This window comes from Saccostrea cucullata, unplaced genomic scaffold (assembly GCF_032062105.1).
Source record: "Saccostrea cucullata isolate Sc308-1 unplaced genomic scaffold, CSIRO_AGI_Scuc_v1 ctg1278, whole genome shotgun sequence".
Classification (NCBI taxonomy): domain Eukaryota; kingdom Metazoa; phylum Mollusca; class Bivalvia; order Ostreida; family Ostreidae; genus Saccostrea; species Saccostrea cuccullata.
Window position 1 is genome coordinate 49,486 of NW_026921710.1, and position 20,613 is coordinate 70,098.

The following is a 20,613-nucleotide window of genomic DNA, read 5'->3' on the forward strand; positions in this document are numbered from 1 at the left end:
GACTGAACATTTCATTGTTATAAGTCCAGACCAAAAGCATGACCATCACTCTACAAATAATGTCCAAAAATTACTTTCGGAATATTTACGATCTATATCATGTGATGTGTCCGTGATGCATGAATTCACTGACGGGTGCAGTGCCCAATATAAAAGTCGCCATTGCATGGGAGACATAGCCTATTCATGCTCTGACTTATATTCAAAAGCAATCAGAAATTATTTTGAAACCTCTCATGCACGGGGGCCTCAAGACGCTGCGGGGGGTTACGTGAAAAAACAAGCAGATTTATCCGTTATTCGCGGGTCTCAAGTAATTCAAAGTGCGCGTGATTTCTTTGAGTTTGCTCAAAGTAATTTATCTCGTACAACTGATACATCTAAATGTTCACGTCGGATATTTAGGTACATCAACTCCGTAGACAGGGACCGAGATAGGTATTTCCAACCAGTCAAAGACAATAGAAGAATTCATCAAATTTGTTCATCAATAAACGGTAAACTTGTAACTCGAAAATTATCTTGTTATTCTTGCGACAACTGCGTTGTTGGTGATTACAGTGAGTGTTTGAACAATGATCAACTTGGGCAGTTTTCGACAATAACAATGAAAAAACAAACAGACCATGAAAATGATGAAAGCGAAACTGATGAGACTGATGATTTAGATATTGTCGATTTGATTTCTACAGATACAGTTTTTGCTGTGAAAGCAGATGATATAAATTATCCATACTACATCTTAAAAGCATCGAAAAAATCAGTTGTCTTGCGAAAATGTGTAACCGACAAGTGGGGAATGTCGTTTCCGGAAGGAAGCAAAGTAGTACATGGATACTATTTTGGTGTTCAAAATGAAAATCCTTTGGAACAGAAACTAATAAAAAGGATACCAGCTATAGTGCCTGCACAATCAGTCATATACATATGTTCTGAACTTGAAATTGATGATGATGGCGTTATAGATATTCAGGAATCGCTTCATGAGCGAATTTTAATGCCCTGTTCACACGACGAGTTTAATTCGCAGTAAATTAATGCGAAGTAAAGTAATGCGAATCATATTAATGCGAATTAAATTGCGTTCACACGACAGCTCATGCGAAGTAAACTAATGCGAATTAATTTTTTTCTTCTTCAGTCAGGCGTCAGTAAGTCTATTATGACGTCATATGTAAATCACGTCATGTATGCAGAGTCATCCTTTGATACATCATATAGTGGCTACAGATATTCATTGATTTTAGAGATTAACATACTTTCCCTCAATTTTTGAACTAAATATAGCACAAATACCTATATATAACCACCAACACGTGTCCTGTGACTTAATTCTGGCCTTACGCATGCGTCAAAATTTAATTCGAATTAGCTTCGCTTAGCGTTCACACGGAGCTAATGCGAAGTAATCTAATGCGCAGTAAATTGATTCGAATTAAACTAATTCGCATTAAATTCTCCATCTGAACGCTAAGCGAAGCTAATTCGCAGTAACTTTACGTTTAATTCGAATTAAACTCTAAGTGTGAACAGGGCATAAGATGTTTAGAAGAAACAATGTAAAGGAAAATTACTTTGCGTCTGATTTTGTATTTTATAATGATACTGACAATACATGTATAAAAGTTGTAAAATACATGATACATGTAGCAGAAAAATTTAAACTCAATAAACTGATTTCATGTATATTGTGTTTTGTATAAATTAAAGTCATAAAATACTAAAGTCTTTAACGTCAATATTTAGCGTTTTAAAATAACGTTATTTTGACGTTTTTGACGTTACAAAAACGACCCCAATACCGTGCGCGACGTCATCCCCCATTTTCTGTCGTATTTTTAACAATTCCGTCACGCATGATAGGCAATATCTTAAAAAGTCTTTGTGTGCAAAAAATTATAATTCATAAATTTTAAAGAAATGAATTCTGTTTTTTTTTATTTTTGTAAGGAAAAAACTATACCGTTGTGATATAATAAAAGAGTAATATGAGGTTTTCTTTAATTTTCATACTTTTTTGTCATAAATATTGACCTTTCTGCACTTAGACAAAGGTAAGTAAGCACTGACTAACATTTGAATATTAAAGTATTTTTCGGAAAAAAGTATGCTAATTTGATTGGTAATAACTAACACTAATATAATCTTTTTTTTTTTTTGGATTCCGATCGTTCTGTACATGGCCCCACCCCTTTCCCCGTCAACAGCCAATACTTATATCTACTGATCAATTTTAAAACAATATAGGCGCGAGTACATTTTTTTTTAAATCTTGTTTTCATTTTTATCAAAAATAAAAAACAATTAATGTAATGCTGAAATTACTAGTAAACATATTTTTTTCCTGATTTAAGCCGTTTTCTTTGCCGAATTTTATCTTTTCTTTTTGCACTTATGTCATCATATTATAGACGTAATCTTTTCACAACTGAAATTACTACGAACTATCAACCAATGGAAGAGAATTCTAGTATTATTAAACTCTTTAAATTAACGAAAAACTATGACAATTGTTAATATTGGTTAAATTTTCTTTTGAAAACTTGTGTATGTTATTGACTATTTACAATGTTAGGCCTAAATCACAAAACTTAGCGAAAGTCAGCAGGTATAAAAGAAACGTCGCTATTGTGACGTCAAATAACGCTGTTATGACGTAGAATGACATAGGTCCCCCCTTCAGTACACAATAGTACTGTTTCTGCATTTTAACCACCTTATGTAAAATGAACACTTGTACAGTACCGACCGCACACAACCTAACACCAGAGCGAACCCGAAGCGGACCCCGGGTTCGCTTCCCGGGTTCTCTCGGAGTCCGCTTCGGGTTCGCTTTCAGAAATTTTGGGACCGCTCTGGGTGCGCTTTGGGGTCGCTCCGGGTTCGCTCGGGGTCAGCTCTGGGTCCGCTAGAGCGAACCCAGCGTTCGCTTTCTGGGACCGCTTTACGTACTGATGCGTGAAGCGGACCCCGCTTTAATCTCTCCGCCACTAAACTCCGCCCCTTTCATATTCCGATACGGTAATGGGATTGTGGATCGATCATTGTTGTTTATGCGGCGATCGATATACATGTATGTACACTGTACATGTAAACAGTAAACGTTATTGGGAATATTGATTACATGTAATTATTACTTATACTTTGATTAATTATAACTGTACATTTGACGTAGGTTTACATGTATAATTGATTAAATTTCCTTGATTTCTCCGATCTCGGAATTTCGATCCCGAGAAATTCAAAGTTATATATTTACATTTGCAAATGTTTTCCTTTATATAACACTACTGAAAGCAAGCGTTTTTATAACTGTGTAAATACAGGTACGGGGTCAAGAGGTCATAGATGTTCGTATGTATAAACGTTCGACGTAATTTCTCTGTGACGTCATAAAGGGTCGACTCGCGGTCAGTGGATTACATGCATGCCGTTGGGTTTGAAAAATAATGCATTTCACACGTTAAAAGTCACAATCAGACAAGTTTAAAGTATGAATAAGTCACAAATGTAAATATAAGTAATAAGGTATCATTTTTTTGAGTGTTATTGGGATGTAAAACGGGTTGGCACATGATCAAATCTTCCATAAAGCCCTTCGGGCTTTATGGGATTTGATCACGTGACCAACCCGTTTTACATCCCAATAACACTCAAAAAAATAATACCTTATTTCTTAATTGACAGCGGGTTATTAGGCATTTATTTTTTTCTTTAGTTTTAACGTGAAAAAAAAGAAAAAGGTGTTCAATTGATTTTCAATGTATGGTGTACAAGTGAAACTCACTTTTGCCTTATTTCTGAACAAAATACCTTTGGAATTCATGTGTTGTATGCTTTAAAATCATATTTGTTATTCCTTAAGTTTTGCAGAATCGTAGTTTAAATCTTTATTAAACACGTGAATTATGATATCGCATCTATAAATTACATTTGCCTTTTGTACAATTTATATATTTAGATTTCATTTATAGTAGTTACAGATTAAAAGTTCGTTATAAATATTTATCGGATATTTAAAACAAAATTATATCAGATCTTTTTCACGCTCAGAATTACGGAGCGATTATGATTTTACTCATAGTGAAAAAAAAAACAAAATAAAATGACAAATAATATTGTTCTCCCTGCCCGCTTAGAATATGATAATACCCCCCCCTTTTTTTTTTCTTCACACACACATTAATAAAAAAAAAATTAATTATATGTAAAAAATATTTCTAAATATTTGAATATAAATATATACAGGAAACATCTAGACAGAGAGAGAGAGAGAGAGAGAGAGAGAGAGAGAGATCTTAACTGTATTAACTCCCATCATTAGACTAGATTTTAATAATAAAGCCTGAAGACTTTTTCTTAAATTTCTCTGAGTCGTCCTCCCAATCCCGTATTCGAATTGTTTTCTATAAACCTGCGGCTATATTTTTTTTCAAAAAATATACAGGAATATGCACATGTACATGTAATTTTTTTTATGCCCAATTAAAAAAAATCAGTAATTTTGATGTGAATTTTGAGTAAGTTAAAGGAACACGTAAATTGAGAAAATGGAAACAAAATCATTGAATAATGCGTACGTAAATATTGTTGTACTGTTAGTATCTTGAGATGATGAAATGTTACAATAATTGTCAAATACCAACTATTTTTCTTCTCTCCTCTTTTCGTCAATAAAAATACCAATTAATGATTTCTTTTTTTTACGCATTGACTGAGTTTTTACCCAATTTATTTTCCCATGGACTTTAAGTACTGGTATAAAGAACTAAAGAAAATAAATACCTAAATATTCATGTATCATTCCACGTGGAAAATTAAAATATTTAATTTATTAATTACTTAGATAAAAAAATAAAATAAATATATAAATATAAAATACAACCTGAGTAGAATGAATAACTTTCACCGCGTAGTTTTTAATTTTTTATTCAAATTTCCACAAAAAAATGAGATTTGAAGTGAAAAATATTTGTGTTGATTAATAAGGCTGGTTTCAGAGAGGCTGAATTTGGAACATCACAGAAGGTTTACAAATTCTTTATATTCTAGAAATTTATTATTTGCATAATTTTTAATGAAATTAGGCCAAAAAATATATACCAACCGAGGCATGCATTTTTTGTTTGTATCATCTGTCCTTAATCTTCATTTTGAGGCATATCCTCAATAGAAAATGAAATGTGAAATTACGTGGGAAAAAAATCAGACTTTTATTAAAAACATGTAAAGGGAAAAAGTACATGTAAACTACATCCCAGTTATCCTATCATTAACAAATATTAAGCAAGAACAAAATTAGCTTGGGTCATAATAGATACATGTAGATTTTAAGTGTTACATGTAACAAAAGCAAAATTTAAGCATATTTAAGCAATGAATCATTAGCTTTTGAAAGATACAGCCTCATAACTGCAATGGTATTTAAAAACAAACTGAGTAACGCGCATTGCAATTACAAATGTCTGTCTGCCTATCAATAACATATTTGTGTTGAAAGAAATTATTGTTAAAGTGTACTATTGTACAAGTCGAATAAACAATCTTTGAGTTAAATAATTGTGAAAAATATATTTTCATAAATAGAATAAAAATCTATTGAACACATGTTTGGAATCCACTGAACACATATTTGTAAAACCAAAGCGCACATAGTATAACCGCTGAACACATACCGGTGCTTGGTTGTAAAAAAAAGCATACAAAGGAAAAACAATCTATAAAAATTTTATGTCCGTAAAGTGACGGATTTTTAAAAAATGTTATGGCAGTGTAATAATGCAAAAATTGCATAACAAAACATACTTTTTGCTACAAAAAACTTTTTGCTGAAAAATTTAAATATTTCTAAAAAAGTATAATGGAATACTTAAGTGCACAATAGTACTGTTAATGCAGTTTTACCTCCTTATGTAAAATGAACACTTGTACCTAGACTTAATATTCATTCTGAGGCATATCCTGAATAGAAAATGAAATGTGAAATTACATGGAAAAAAATCATACTTTTATCAAAAACATGTAAGAGGAAAAAGTAAATTACATCCCAGTTATCCTATCATAAACACATGGTTAACAATTGTAGATTTTAAGTGTAACATGTAATAAAAAGCAAAATTTAAGCATATTTAAGCAATGAATCATTAGCTTTTGAAAGATATAGTCTCATAACTGCAACGGTTTTTAAAAACAAATTGAGTAATGCAACTACAAATGTCTGTCAGCCTATGGGAAAATCTATCCTCACTGTTTAATAAATGCACTATCAGTTAATTCACTCAAAAACTTTGGTCTTGAATAATAGCGCAATAAATGAATATATACTCCAGTGTAAAATAAAGTACATTTGTACATTCAATACCAATTGAAAATATGTTTGAGCAATAATAACATAATGCCTACAGACAATGCTATGATCCGGACAAGAAATGTGAATCTCGCTGCAGCAAGCTAATTAAATACATAATGTTTAAAATGAAAATTGCAGTCTCTCTCACTTTCCTGGTGTTTGTATGCATTGAAAATCATATCTTTAAATGCAAATGTCTATTTAATCAAACAGTGAATTAGTTGAAATCATAACTTATTTGTGTTGAAAAAATAATTGTTGGAGTATAATAGTGCACATGTCGAATGAATTCCTTCAGAAAGAAACGATCTTTCGGTTAAGTAATTGAGTAAAATATATTTTCATAAATAGAATAAAAATCTATTGAACACGTTTGGCATTCACTGAGCACATATTTGTAAAACCAAGACGCACTAGTAAAATCGATGAACACATACTTGGTTGTGAAAAAAAGTATATAGATAGAGAAAAACGTATTAAAATATGGTTAAGTATGAAATAAAAATGAAAAGGGGTCGGTTCTAAGACAAAGGATACTGGTATCATGGATTTGGATCATACAAAATATGATATATGGTATTAATTCTGATACAAAACCCTCGTTTCGAATCTATAAAAATCAATTTAGAATTAATTTGAACGGCATTTAATACAGCGGATTTCCATCATAAAAGTATTGTTGTATTACATTGATTATCAATTAATTATTTTCATGTTCTCAGAAATTGTATCATTTTTACATTAAAACATCGGGGGTGATTTTGATGTTATACGCCGGGAATGTTTACTTTGGAAAGAATTATTCTTTTGGAAATATTTATCTGACATATTGTTCACGTAGATAACTCTTTTTGGGGATGTTAAATATATAAGATTAATTCTTATTGTTATTTTAATATCTAGATACCAAAACACTTCGGGCAAGATTTGCTAAGCGGAAGGCTTACTATACAACAACTGATATTGTGAAACACTGGTGTACACTAGCTTGTCATTCCTCTATCAACCTTGCAAGCGGAGATTTTATCACTTATAATTTTATAAAGCTTCTCTTTCTTCCTCAGATTCGTTGGCATCTCCATCTAATAAGTAAACAAAAAATCGTAACCAATCAAAGAAGTTAAAATATTTTTTTTTCTTTGAAATTGATAAAATTAAATTAGGATTACAGTCCGAAACAAATATACATATAACTTACATGAAGACCGTCTGCGCCTTTTCATCTTAAATATAATGACTGATGCTATGATCACAACAATTACAAAAATCACTATGACTACTACAATTAAAATAATCGAAACATTGGCTTCACTTTCCTTGGGTATATCATTTCCCCTACAAAGATAGAAAATATAAATTTTAAGAATATACTATTAGTATTCTTTCTAATATATTCAAAACTGTTGTGTATTACTTTTTGCTTTACATTCTTCCTAAAAGTCGTTGTAATGATAAGTCATCTACAGAGAAAAATACAAGAAGAGGTACGTTCAATATATCCCAAGATAAGGCTGAAGATAAGATTTTGCACGTTTCAACTTGACATTTTAGACGTATGCTAAGGCCGAAGTTTTTTTTCTCTTGGTTTACGATTCCGCCGACCCTATTTTTCCCTATTTACAAAAATAAAAATAATGTGTCTGACTCCCGAAACTCATCCGAAATTTTCTCGACCAAACGACTGTTTTTATAATGTTCACCACATCTTAAACATTCAAATGACCTCCACAAATACAGATTGTCAGGACCAACCTAGGGCTGTTTCTACATACTAATGACCAATGCATCAAATACACCGTCGGAACTCCTCTAGATTTTACACTTCCGGGTATGAAAAAGTCCATCGTTACAAGTTATACACAACAAGACGCAAAACAGCTGGACAGCTATCGATGTCATGCCAAAGATGTTGGAGAAGATTTTAGATCTTTTTATTGTCAAATAATTAATTCATGCTGTGGATACAGACATATTTTTACTGCTAAATTGTGAAGTTATTAACTTCCTAAGAAGTCATGCATCGGATCCGATAAACATAAGTAGTTCAATCGGCATGCATATGTGCATCAAAACTTTTATCAAAAGAAGAATTTTATATTGAAAACGAAGTTTGAAGAGAAATTAACAAAATTATGACTATGTCAGAAGCCTGGAAATCTAATGAGAAGAGAAATTTTAGAAGTTTAAGATTAATTTTGTGCCACTATGTAAGAAATGAAAAAAAATGTTTGATAAACAATTAATCTAAGAAACTTTTACATTTTAATAGTAGTAGCAGTAAATTTTATTTAATGTCAATGTGGTTTTATTTTTTTTTTCTAGATATTTATATACCTTGTAATTGGGGGAAATATCTTTTAAGATTCTTTTTCTCTTGTTTAATCATTTTAAATACAATGTTTACACAGAAAAAATTATTGAAATGTATGTAAGTTATAAACAATGGAATATAGTTTTATAACGATTTATCAATGTGTGCCACATACGCGCGCCAAGAAGTCTCTGTAAATTCAAAACTTCTCCCTAATTTTTTTTGAGGGAGAAATGTCTCCTTAATTTTCGGGCCTTGGTTGGTCCTTGGACTCACGTATCTAAATTGTGAAAGCACCCCAACACTTTTGGAGTTTCAAAAAACTTTTTCATAAGTGGAAAGGCTGACCTAAGAATAGCCAATTTACTTAATTTTACCCATATTTGTCCCAGTGCAATGTGTCTATTATATGGAAACTCGGACTTGTAAGTCAGAAAAATGAAAACCATCAACAGAAACAGAGCCTCTGATACTCCCATTTCTGTTCTTGGGTCATTTGACACGTGATTCTTTTTTGTTGACAAAAAACCAAATGGTAAGAAAAAATATCAATGTTGAAAAATCGTATGTGTTTATTTTTTTTTATTTGAATATATTTCAATGCTACTCGAGAAAAAAATAATTATGTCAAGGTTCCAAATTATTTTTTTTTTATTTTTCTGCCCAAGCATATTTTTGTTCAAAAAACGTTTCAAAAAAAAAATAAATAAAAACTTTCGCCTAACTTCCAAAACTTGCTTGAGATATTTCAATAAACGAGGAAGATGGTTGAAAAGTTATAGCCGTGTTTTAATTAATCAATAGCCAAAGTCAAAATCAATATTCATATTTACTTTTTGTAAATTTATTTATTCAGATTAAGTTTTGTTTGAAATTTTAGCAATTATCGTGATAAGTTCCTCAATATACATGAACAATTGATTCAGATATCAATTCTAGGGCCCCGTGCATAAACACATAAGCTCTAGTTAAAACATCTGCAATTTAATACCTAAATGTATGTTCAATGTAAAGGAACATTACCCTCTAACTGTCGTTAGAGATGAGTTCTCCATAACCGTTGCACCACTTGCCGTTGTCATTTGAAACGTGGTAGTCGGGAGTGGCGTTAATATTGCCATATCATAGCACCCATCATCTGAAATTGAATAAAAGGGTATAAAATTGTTGCATTTATAGCAATTTCAGATACATGTATGTACGTGTATTGGGTTTTTTTTTCAGAATCATCCTGAGATCAGACGAGATTAATCACTGTTATTTAGATTAATACAAGCGCACATTTCATTTCTCTATAAACATCCTGTTAACTTTTTACATCAGCTTATTTAAATTAATATACACTAAGGGAGTAAATAAGTATCTTTTCTTTCATGTAAAAATAAAATAAAAATTATTTTCTGAAAATTCATAATCCATTAAAATTTCGGGTTAATTTCTTTAAAGTGGATTTACTGCAAGAGTGTGATCAGAACAGACAAGGTCACCTTTAAAAGTGCTTGAACACAAATTTGAAGTTTAATTTTTTCAAACGTTCTGTTTAATTTCATGCCTTATATCTTGCTAAAGCATTTCATACTAAAATATAATAAACAGCTTATTTCATCTGTAATTTATTGAAACTTTAAATTTCTGGAACCAGGTATTCCAACAATCTATTGGAATTCCCGTGGGTACAAATTGCGGTCCGTTATTAGCAGACTTATTTTTATATTCATATGAAGCAGAATTTTTGCAAAATCTTATGCGTGAAAAGAAGAAAACACTTGCTGTGGCCTTCAACTCGACTTTTAGATATATCGACGACGTATTGTCAATTAACAATGGTAATTTCCATTCCTACGTCGATATGATATATCCTAATGAGCTTGAGATAAAAAACAATACCACATAGTCTGACACATGTTTCATACTTGGATATTTTAATTTAAAAAGACGTTAATGGCAATCTCAAATGCTATATGATAAACATGATGACTTTAACTTTTCTAAAACTTCCCTTACTTTACAGCAGCAATTCATCACCTGTATACGGAGTATATATATTGTTAATTCGATATGCGAGACCATGTCTACGTGTGAACAATTTCTAAAACGAGGTAAATTATTGACAAGCAAGTTGATTAAACAAGAATATCAGCAGACTCGTTTAAAGTCATCATTTCGTAAATCATTATCATTGAGTCAAATGTTGACTGTCGTTTTTTACACTAATTGTTAGTCCATTATTTATACACTGAATTGACAACGGATTTTTTAGTTATTACCTGATCATGACAAGGAGCACACAGCGGGTGTGACCAGTTAGCAGGGGATGTTCACTTCTCCATGGCACCTGATCCCACCTTTGATGTTTCGGAGGTCGGTGTTTGCTCTGCTTATATTTTATATTGTTTTATGGACTTTGATATTGAATACTGTTCGTTATCTCCATATCCTTCATGACTTATATGATGCTAAAGCATTTCATGCTAAAATATAATAAACAGCTTATATAATCTCCAAGTCATTGAAACTTTAATTTTCTGACTTCGTTTGATTGGCACATCCTTGTATTTTCACAAAGAATTTGGATTTTATTCTAAATCTTTCAGAAAAGTGGTAATGAAAAATATTACAACTATATATTCTTGTCCTTGCTCAGACTTTAACAATTAAGCACACGTAAGAATTTAAGGTGTCTCAGATTTTTTTTAAAACTTTGCATGCTGGTAGAGTATGCTTAGTGACTTCCTAAAATAAATTAATTTTTTATCAAATCAGCGTCTGGTTTCCTTGGCAACAGAAATACTCTTTTCGGTCTATTATGGCTGAAAATCCCTTAAAAATATTAAAAATTGCCAATTTTCAAGTTTGAATTAAAAAAAGGTAAGAAAAGATATCACAATTATGTTTATTTCTTATTTAAATACAGCTAATCGTAAACATTAAAAAGAACAGAGCTCGTGCCCTATTTAACGAAACAGTTTACGTTTCATGGATGTGTTCAATATGTAAAACCTTGCAAACAACACTGAGCACGGGCTGTTGATAGTGAGGGGTTTTTGATTTCGAACATTTCTTTGAATTTTCTGGATTAAAGATTGTGATATTTTTTATTCATAGACAACAGAATCGCTTCTTTTCTTAAATATTAAGAATAAAGTTAAAATTCACCTTCTTAACTCCTCACGAAGGAGAAATGTCAAGAGAAGTGTGCAACAATAAATTCAAGAAGAAGTGTAAATCAGGTGTGGAAATTAATTGAAAAAATCCAAGGAACTTTTGGCCAATTTGACACGAAAAGATTTTAAAATTTTGCGACCTTTCAACTTGATACACAACCATTCCCAACGATAAATCAAGGTCCATTCACAGCTGCTTTTTCAATAAAAATGGAACTCGTGAATTTACTTACCTTGTCATTGGTCATTTGCAAAATATTTTGTTAAAAAACAATTTAATTGTACAAACAAGTACTCTGAAGTTGACATCAAAAAGATGCTCGAGTTTTTGATTTACATTATCTATTTGTTTTTTGAGACCAGGTCTGCAACGATCTATTAGAATTTCCATGGGTAGCAATTGGCCCCTTTTTAGCAGACCTATTTTTGCATTCATATGAAGAATTTTACAAACTTTTATGCGTTAAAGAAGAAACACTTGTTGTGGCCTTCAACATTTAGATATACATGTATTGATGTCGTTTTATCAATTAACAATGGTAATTTCCATTCTAATGTCAATACGATGTATCCTGGTGAGCTAAAGATATAAGATACCACAGAGTCTGACACATCTGTATCTTTTTTGAAATTTTACTTAAAAAAGACATATATGGTGGTCAGTTTATCATAAAGACAAATGCTGACTGACGTTTTTCGTACAAATTATTAGTCCATTATTGTGAACACTGAATTTAGGATGGATTTTTCCGTTATTTCCCGATCATGATAGGGAGCACACAACGGGTGTGACCGATCGGCAGGGTATGCTTATTCCTCCATAGCATTTGATCCCACCTCTGATGTTTTGGATTCCGTGTTTCCTTTGCTCCTGTTTTGTATTGTTTTATTGACTTTTATTCTTGAATACTCTTCGTTATCTCCAATTTGTTTCATGTATGTGTACATCCAACGCGTCCGTGGAATTCATAGTTCTAGATAGAATAAGTTTGTGATAAAAATTCCTGAGAAGTGCTATTACAATATATAAGTCGTGATATTAAACAAAATATTTGAGAAAATATTTACGTCACACCAATTTGTGTCTAAACACTTTTAAGATGAAAACATGATTGGGTCAAGTTTACAGTACTTACACTTGTAAGCCTCTGTCGAGTTGTAAGACTCTGGACATGGAGGATCATACTTTTTGCAGTCAGTGAGAAAATTTATGCGAATCGATTTAAATCCAGTGCTGAATTCGGCACATTTTCCCTCTAAAAAATGCAAACAATTAACGTAAATGAATCATCACGTGAACTTAAATGTAGAGAGGTTTCAAATGATAAGTTTATATATAGCAACTATGAAGCTTAAAAAGCGTATAAATACATTTATCCTGTATTCATCTAATTTTGCTTAAAAAACATTATGTCGAATTAGAGGTGTCCCTCTAAAGGAAACTGTTAAATATCGGATAACCAACACCTAGTACATCAAATTAGCAATAACAACCAAATTACATGTATCTAACCTTCACTTTGTCCGATCGTGACAGACACGAACAATTATCTAAAAATTCTTCCCACACGTTCAAGCTCAATTAAATAAAAAAAAAAATTAATAAACATAAAGTGTTCGTTCAAAAATATAATTTGAAACTCACACCTCAAGACATCTAAAAATATTATACATTTCAATTAAATGTCAAAAATGGGCCCATTTAAGGTAATTCACAGTGCAAAAACATGCACATGGAAATAAAAGAAAACAAAGCGCCATTATTTACAAATCCATTAAGATTGTGTTTACCTCCCTGTGCACGTTTTGTCTAAATGCAACACAGTGCAAAAATATCATTAATTCATCAAACTTCGTGTAATATACATGTAGATGTTTAGGTTAATTAACTTACTTTGTATAATCATTGATGGCGCACATACGTCTATGGTTCCATTCATCCATTCATTTATAACGCAATGGTATTCAAAAGATCTACAAGTGTTTTTAAGACTACCGCAGTTCTTCTTAGCTGCGGCAACATCTCGCTCGGCTTTATTCCTTGGACATTGCTTAGGTTCTACGGTTGCTAGAGAATCATTGCATGCAATATCTAGTCCTTGACCAAAGGTTTTGCTACGGTCATGTAAAGCGATCCAAAACAGCTAAAAAAAAGAAAAATGTTCAACAAAACAAGAAGTGGGTCAATTAAAAAAAAAACACTAATGGCTTATTTTCATTGATATGATAAAAGGGTAAAGGATGCCAATTAAAAGCTTTATAATGAACTTTAACTATTCAAGCAAATAGTACACTGCTACATATATAAATGTCACCCTGATCTTAGCCCAGCAGTGTAATAGTGATGCTAACATTTTTTTATGTACAATTATATAATGTACCAATTTATACGCCAATGTAAGCATAGACGTCGTTTTTTTTTTTAAAAGGACAACATGTCCCATCTGAAAGAAAGAAAGAAAATCCATAGAAAAAAAAAGCAAACTTTGCCCAAACATTTCTGCAGAATCCACACGAAGCAAATAAAGTTTTAAAATTGATGATTTAGCATATTTCATCTTCTTTTATTTAATGACAATTGTGTCACTTTGGAAAAAAATATGGAGAGACATGACTTAGATTGTTAAACCCACTGACGACAACTTTTGCGTACAAAAGTTTAGATATACATGCAATGTTGATAATAATTCGCTTACGAGTTGAATTGGATTGCATAATAAATATTCACATGAGCTACATGTACAACGGATATAGATTATTACAAGGGACCAAACGTTTCTCTGATTAACTCATCAAATCCTGTGAAATAAAAGTGAAAAAATACTTTTTGCAGGAAATTTTCTTTGTTGATGTTAGATAAACATAAGCTTTTTAGAGGTTTTGATAGACTTGATAAGTTTAAGGTATACATGTACATACATATATGAAAATAAAATACATAACATACATCAAGATATTTAATGTCATAGCAGCACATGTGACATAAATTACACAGATAGAAACAAACATATAAGATGCGATTTCTTAAGGCAACTGAGAGATATACACATAATTGAACTTCAAGCAAAAATAGCATTTTACTGGCTTAAAAGAATGTTATTTTAACTGTTAAATACGATAATGCATTTTATTTGTTTACAATATACTTGGTGTCCTTGAGAAAAGATTATCTAAAACAATGTAAACTTAGGTACTTTAAATTTTTTTCGCAAAAAACTTGAAAGGTGGCTGATATTTCCTTGTTACAATATTCATTCTGTTGTTTGTTTGTTTAAATTTTGGATGGGGTTTGTGTTAATGTTTGCAATAAATTATTATTCCCTTTCAAGCTATAAAAATCAATGAATCGAAATTGGTACGTGTATGAAGATCAGAAGTTTTTGGCGAAATAAATGATGGCCGTCTTCGAATAGGTAGCTCCGTCGAGAAAAGTAGAAAGTGCATTTTATTGTAATAACATGTATAAATTGCTAGCTTTCTTGCAGCGTTCCGTGATATAATACTCATATACTTACAATTCTAATTGTTTTCTCTGTGGTAACTCTTAAAAAGCTATATATGTTGATTTCTTGATATTCACACCTCAATGTAAATTTGTTAATTTTGCCAAGTGAAAGGTCAGGAGCTGTCGGGCCTTATGCACATAAGGCACACAACAATAACGTCGCCCGTTATGCAAATTATCTCACGTTTTCCACTGTTAGGTATGATATGGTATATACAACACTTCTGACGTTCATTCCTGTAAAACATCATTATATCCAACCTTTTCATATTAGAACCTTTTTATCATAAAGGAGTGCAAGTACGAAAGGTATAATATATTTTTTTAATTTACTAGATATTTTCAAAAGTAATATTAATGTAAATGCAATGTAAATGCATTCTTTCTCTTGGCAACTCTAAAGCCTCATTATAAATATAAGCAGCATATGTTCATGATTCCAAAGAAACATGACTGTTTAATGAAAAGCATTTACAGCCTCTCAAGGAATTCAAAGACACGGTCAATATCAAGGCCATGTGTCGCTGAAAACCATAAAACATATTACAAATGCGTTCAAGCATTGAAACAATTTAAAAGCACAGAGTGTCTAGAAGTTAGAATCGGTCAAACACGAACTTAACATGCAATAGTGGTCAATTTGCAGTTACCATAAGGAGACAGTAAGTGCTTCTTTTTACTACTGGTTGTTGAGGCATATCTGTAATTACTGAAATAAGTGAAAAAAAATGTAACACGCATATGATATGTTTTATCATACTAAGCACTGAACAACAAACACGATTTTTAAATAAAGTGCCGTCGACGTCAAAATAAACATTCAGTCAAAACATGAAGGAACTATTAAACCTTTTTTAACAGCAAACTAACTGTTCGAATGCTAAGACATTGCTGACAAAGGCAATATATTATTATATTATACTTTCATTTAAATTAGCTGAATCTGATTGGTCGAGAAACATTTGTTAAAAAACACTATTACCCGCTGAATAATGAAGCCTCGCCCTCCAGCGTAGCAACAGTCAACATTGCTTGACGACGGGTGATATTAAAAAAAAAATAGCGACTGCGCAGAATTTATGCGCGCACGGTTCACTGTTATATGTATTTGTATAAAACATTCAGTATAATATAATAAATATTGCATGTAGTTGAGTGTAACATTGAAAAATTTCACACCTCGAAAACCATAGTCAACCTCGGCTGCGCCTCGGTTGACAATGGTTTTCTTGGGGTGAAAATATTCAATGTTGCACTCAACTACATGCAATATTTATATAATAAAGTCCTTGTAGACCTTGGTTTGGAATGCTTATAAGAACAATGATGTGATTCAACATGAAAACATGTTGTCATCCCTCTTAAATATATGCATTGATTCCCAGGCATGAGAAATAGAAGTAACATAAATCAATGTATTAACATTTCAATTAGATTAACATGAAGTTACTCCAGCCTATCCGAAGCTGACTATAAAATTAAAAACAACATACATGCTTTGATTGTTGTGAAGGCCTTCACACTACCTTAACAGTGACAAATATATGGTTTTGACATTGAAATAGTTTGAATGTGAAATGTTAAATTATTTCAAAATAAAATGACATCTACAGACAAGTGAGAATGCTACAGTGAAACATCTGTAGAAATGCTGAAACATTATGAAATAAATTATATCTCATTTTTGGCGTGAAGAAAAGTGAGGATTTGAGAAAACCCCGAGTATTTTACATGATCGTGGAAAAAGTGAAATATTCATCGGAAATGCATAGATTGAGTACATTATTTTTATATATAAATACATAAATACTTAATCGGACATTTTATTTTTTTGTTGAAAATTGCTTTATTCTGTCTTTATTTTAGTTCAAGGTTTACTTTTTTTCTTTTCTCTTTTTTAGTTCAATGTTTTTCATTTTGTTTCGCAAGAACGGTATTCCATATTTTTTTTTTTTGAATTCGAACTTGAATACAAATTAAATGAAGGGATGTCCAGCCTTTAAAAAAATGTATAACAATTTTTTTTAAGTATATTTATTTTTAAAAGTTAATCATTATTTAAAACCACGTTGTCATTCATTATTTAGATACAACTAAGATAATTATAAACTAGGTCATCGTCTATTGATTCTTTTACATTAAACTGTTATGTCTGGAATTTTAAAAAAAGTTATTTATTTTCAAAATGGTACCACGCAAGTAACCTTCTTGTTCATGTAAATATTTTAGTTAGAAGTTACTGCTTAGAAATTCACGAAGAGATATATTTTCTTACATGTACAACAAACAAAGGAAATTATGCTCTTGAAGAATACATTTGGGATGGGATGCATAAATTTGTATATAAATGCAACATATGTACATGTGAATGTGAATGCATCAACCAATAATTTAAATGTTAAGGGCAGTCTTGCATGCATAAGCATGTATGAACATGTTTGGACAAGCTATACAATACGAGAGTTTTTTTAGATAATAAAATCTTACCCGATATATCTCTATATAGCGTCGCTGCCCTCGTTGATTACAGCGCGCCTTTTGCGCCAAAAGCACATTGTATGTTTCGCATATCAATAAAAGTCATGAGTATAAAGAAATAAACATTCCTATTTAAAGAATGATTGGTGTGGAATATCAATAGCCAGATTCACAAAATATCTCGTTTTATGTAATTTTTACTTCTTTTGATCTACATATATATATTTGTCTTTGAGTATGATTGTGACATTATTTTTTGATTGTGCACATGTTAATTTTGTAAGAAAAGAAAATTCAAAGGTTAATAGTACTTTAAATAAACAAAACAAATTCAAAATATTGCTCCCCCCTCCCGCATTCGGTAATTTAATGGATGGATGTTATTATTTATGACATATTGTGTCAAATATAAACTTGTAATAAATACAAACAAAAGGGTCAAAATTAATGTTACGATATAAAATGAAACATACGGAGATAACGAACCGTATTCAATATCAAAAGTTCATAAAACAATACAAAATAGGAGCAGAGGAAACTGACCAAACCTTCAAAACATCAGAGGTGGGATCAAGTGCAATGGGGACGGTGAGTATCTCCTGCCAACCGGTCACACCCGCCGTGGGTTCCTTGTCATCGGGAAATACCGGGAAAACTCGTCGTTTATTCCATTTATAAATAATGGACTTACAATTAGTATGAAAAACGTCCGTCAGCATTTGAATCAAAGATAAACTAAAGAAAGGACTTGTCCAAATTAAAATGCAATAAATTTGTAATATGAAAATTAATTCTCATCTTTTTCTCTTTTAAAAATTGTTACCAATTTTAAGAAAGGCTTTTTTTAAAGTAGGTCAAATCAAAGGTTACGGGGTAAAAACTCATAGTGTGTTTGGAAAGGTCTTTATCGATAAAAGCCGTGGACAAAAACCAATTAAAACTTAAGTTTAGTTGGAAACCTGACAATAATCCTCTACACAATAGCTTGGCAGTCACTGCATGTAGATATTGAAAACCCACATTTTTCTTCGCTACCTTATCATATTAATAAATTTTGTGAAGCTCATTCAGAAGGCGTCATAATGCTTTTAACTTCAAAAAGACGATATAACACTTAAATGAAGCCTTTCCAAATGACCGTTAGCCGTTATTATGCATTTTTGGTAAGCCAATGTTTTAAAATAACAAGCAAAAAAAATCAAATTAAATAACTAAATAAACCTCCTCTACCTAACCCTATTCCGAGGCTGGAAATGTAAGGATGATATAGGATCTTCTTTCTTTCCTGTTGAACATTCTGAATGCAATTATTTAATTCCACCATAGTGCAACAAAATGCTCAGGCATCAAACTCGCCTTTAATTGAGAACCTCCTTGAAAAGGCTTTATAAAACGAAAAAAAAATCATGCACCACTTAGAAAAGATGTTAATGGTAATCTAACAACCAAAATCGATGATAAACGTGAGGACTTTGGCTTTTCTATCACCCACTTCCCTTCCTTGTGCAGCAATATACCTGCATTACCTTCATCCGGAGTTTATATCTCTCCATTGATTCGATAAGTAAGAGCATTCTCTAGGAGGAGCAATTTCGCAAACGAGGTAAATTATTGAAATATAAGTTTATAAATCAGGAATATCAGCAATTGATGTCATCTTTTCGTAAGTTTTATGGTCGATACAATGAGGTTGACAACAAACACAATTTATCATTGAGTCAAATGCTGATTGACGTTTTTCATACTAATTGTTAGTCCATTATCTATACACTGAATTGCCAACGGATTTTTCCGTTATTTCCCGATAATGACAAGGAGTACACGGCGGATGTGACCAGTTGGCAGGGAATGCTCACTCTTCCATGGCACCTGATCCTACCTCTGATGTTTTGGAGGTCTTTATTTACTCTTATTCTATTTTTGTATTTTTTAATGGACTTACATCCGTTTGCAGGAATAATAATAATAAAAGTCGTAAACAGTCTACTTGCAAAAACCCGGGATTTAGGCAAGTTAATTAATTTGGTTGTATTTAAAATTTCATTTAAAATTTGAAGATCTTTTTTCATATTGGAAAAAAAACAAGAAAACTATTTGCCATTATATAGTGTGCAATAAACCTTCAACCAGATTTGTTAAACCTATGACCCGTGGTACATTTGTAGAGATGTCTGGCATCATAGAAGGGATTAGTAAGTTTAACATGGAATGTATATTATAGAATACATGCATATATACATTTCAAATTTTTGCCCAGGATATCTACCTGCAGTCAGCTTTCGGATTTTGAGAGCCCTATACCAAATTGTAAAATTCATGTACCGAGAGTCTCTATTTCATGCTCAAGGGTGCGCTTAAAGGTCATACGAAACGGTTCATAACACTAGAATTTTATTTTTTAAACATGAAGACTGGTATGAAAGAATTTCAAATTACCTTTGGTAAAATGAATTGCCTTGCTAAACAGAAAAATGAAAGTCTAAATTTGTTCACTTGATAAATTTCAAAAAGATTGATGTAAATAACACATTACATCAAGTGTAATTTAACCGTATTTTATTGAGTTAATTTAGTATTTTGTGGATATAAATGTGATTATGTTTGTAGATGAGCTAAATCTGATTCTGAGGTATAGTTTACTCTATTTGAACTAATCGTTAATTAGGCGCAGCAAATGAAAACGAGAGCTTTTCATAGCAGGATGACCCTGATGAAAACCCCGTTGAAATTAAGATTTTTCTCTTCCAACTATGATCATTACTCATTTTAAATTAATACGTTAGAAACAAAAATCTTCTAATTTTTA

The 20,613-nt window shown here is 31.5% G+C and overlaps 1 protein-coding gene across 1 annotated transcript; it reads right to left on the minus strand.

The window, feature by feature from the left end:
• Positions 1–4,997: 4,997 nt before the first annotated feature.
• On the minus strand, positions 4,998–16,040 carry LOC134260618 (uncharacterized). The gene is made up of 6 exons (XM_062743175.1): positions 15,980–16,040; positions 13,719–13,968; positions 12,961–13,080; positions 9,684–9,798; positions 7,548–7,684; positions 4,998–7,431 (listed from the first exon to the last, which is right to left on the minus strand). The coding sequence occupies exons 1-6, from the start codon at positions 16,025–16,027 to the stop codon at positions 7,388–7,390; spliced, it is 714 nt and encodes a 237-aa protein (XP_062599159.1). The 5' UTR covers positions 16,028–16,040; the 3' UTR covers positions 4,998–7,387.
• Positions 16,041–20,613: the final 4,573 nt, after the last annotated feature.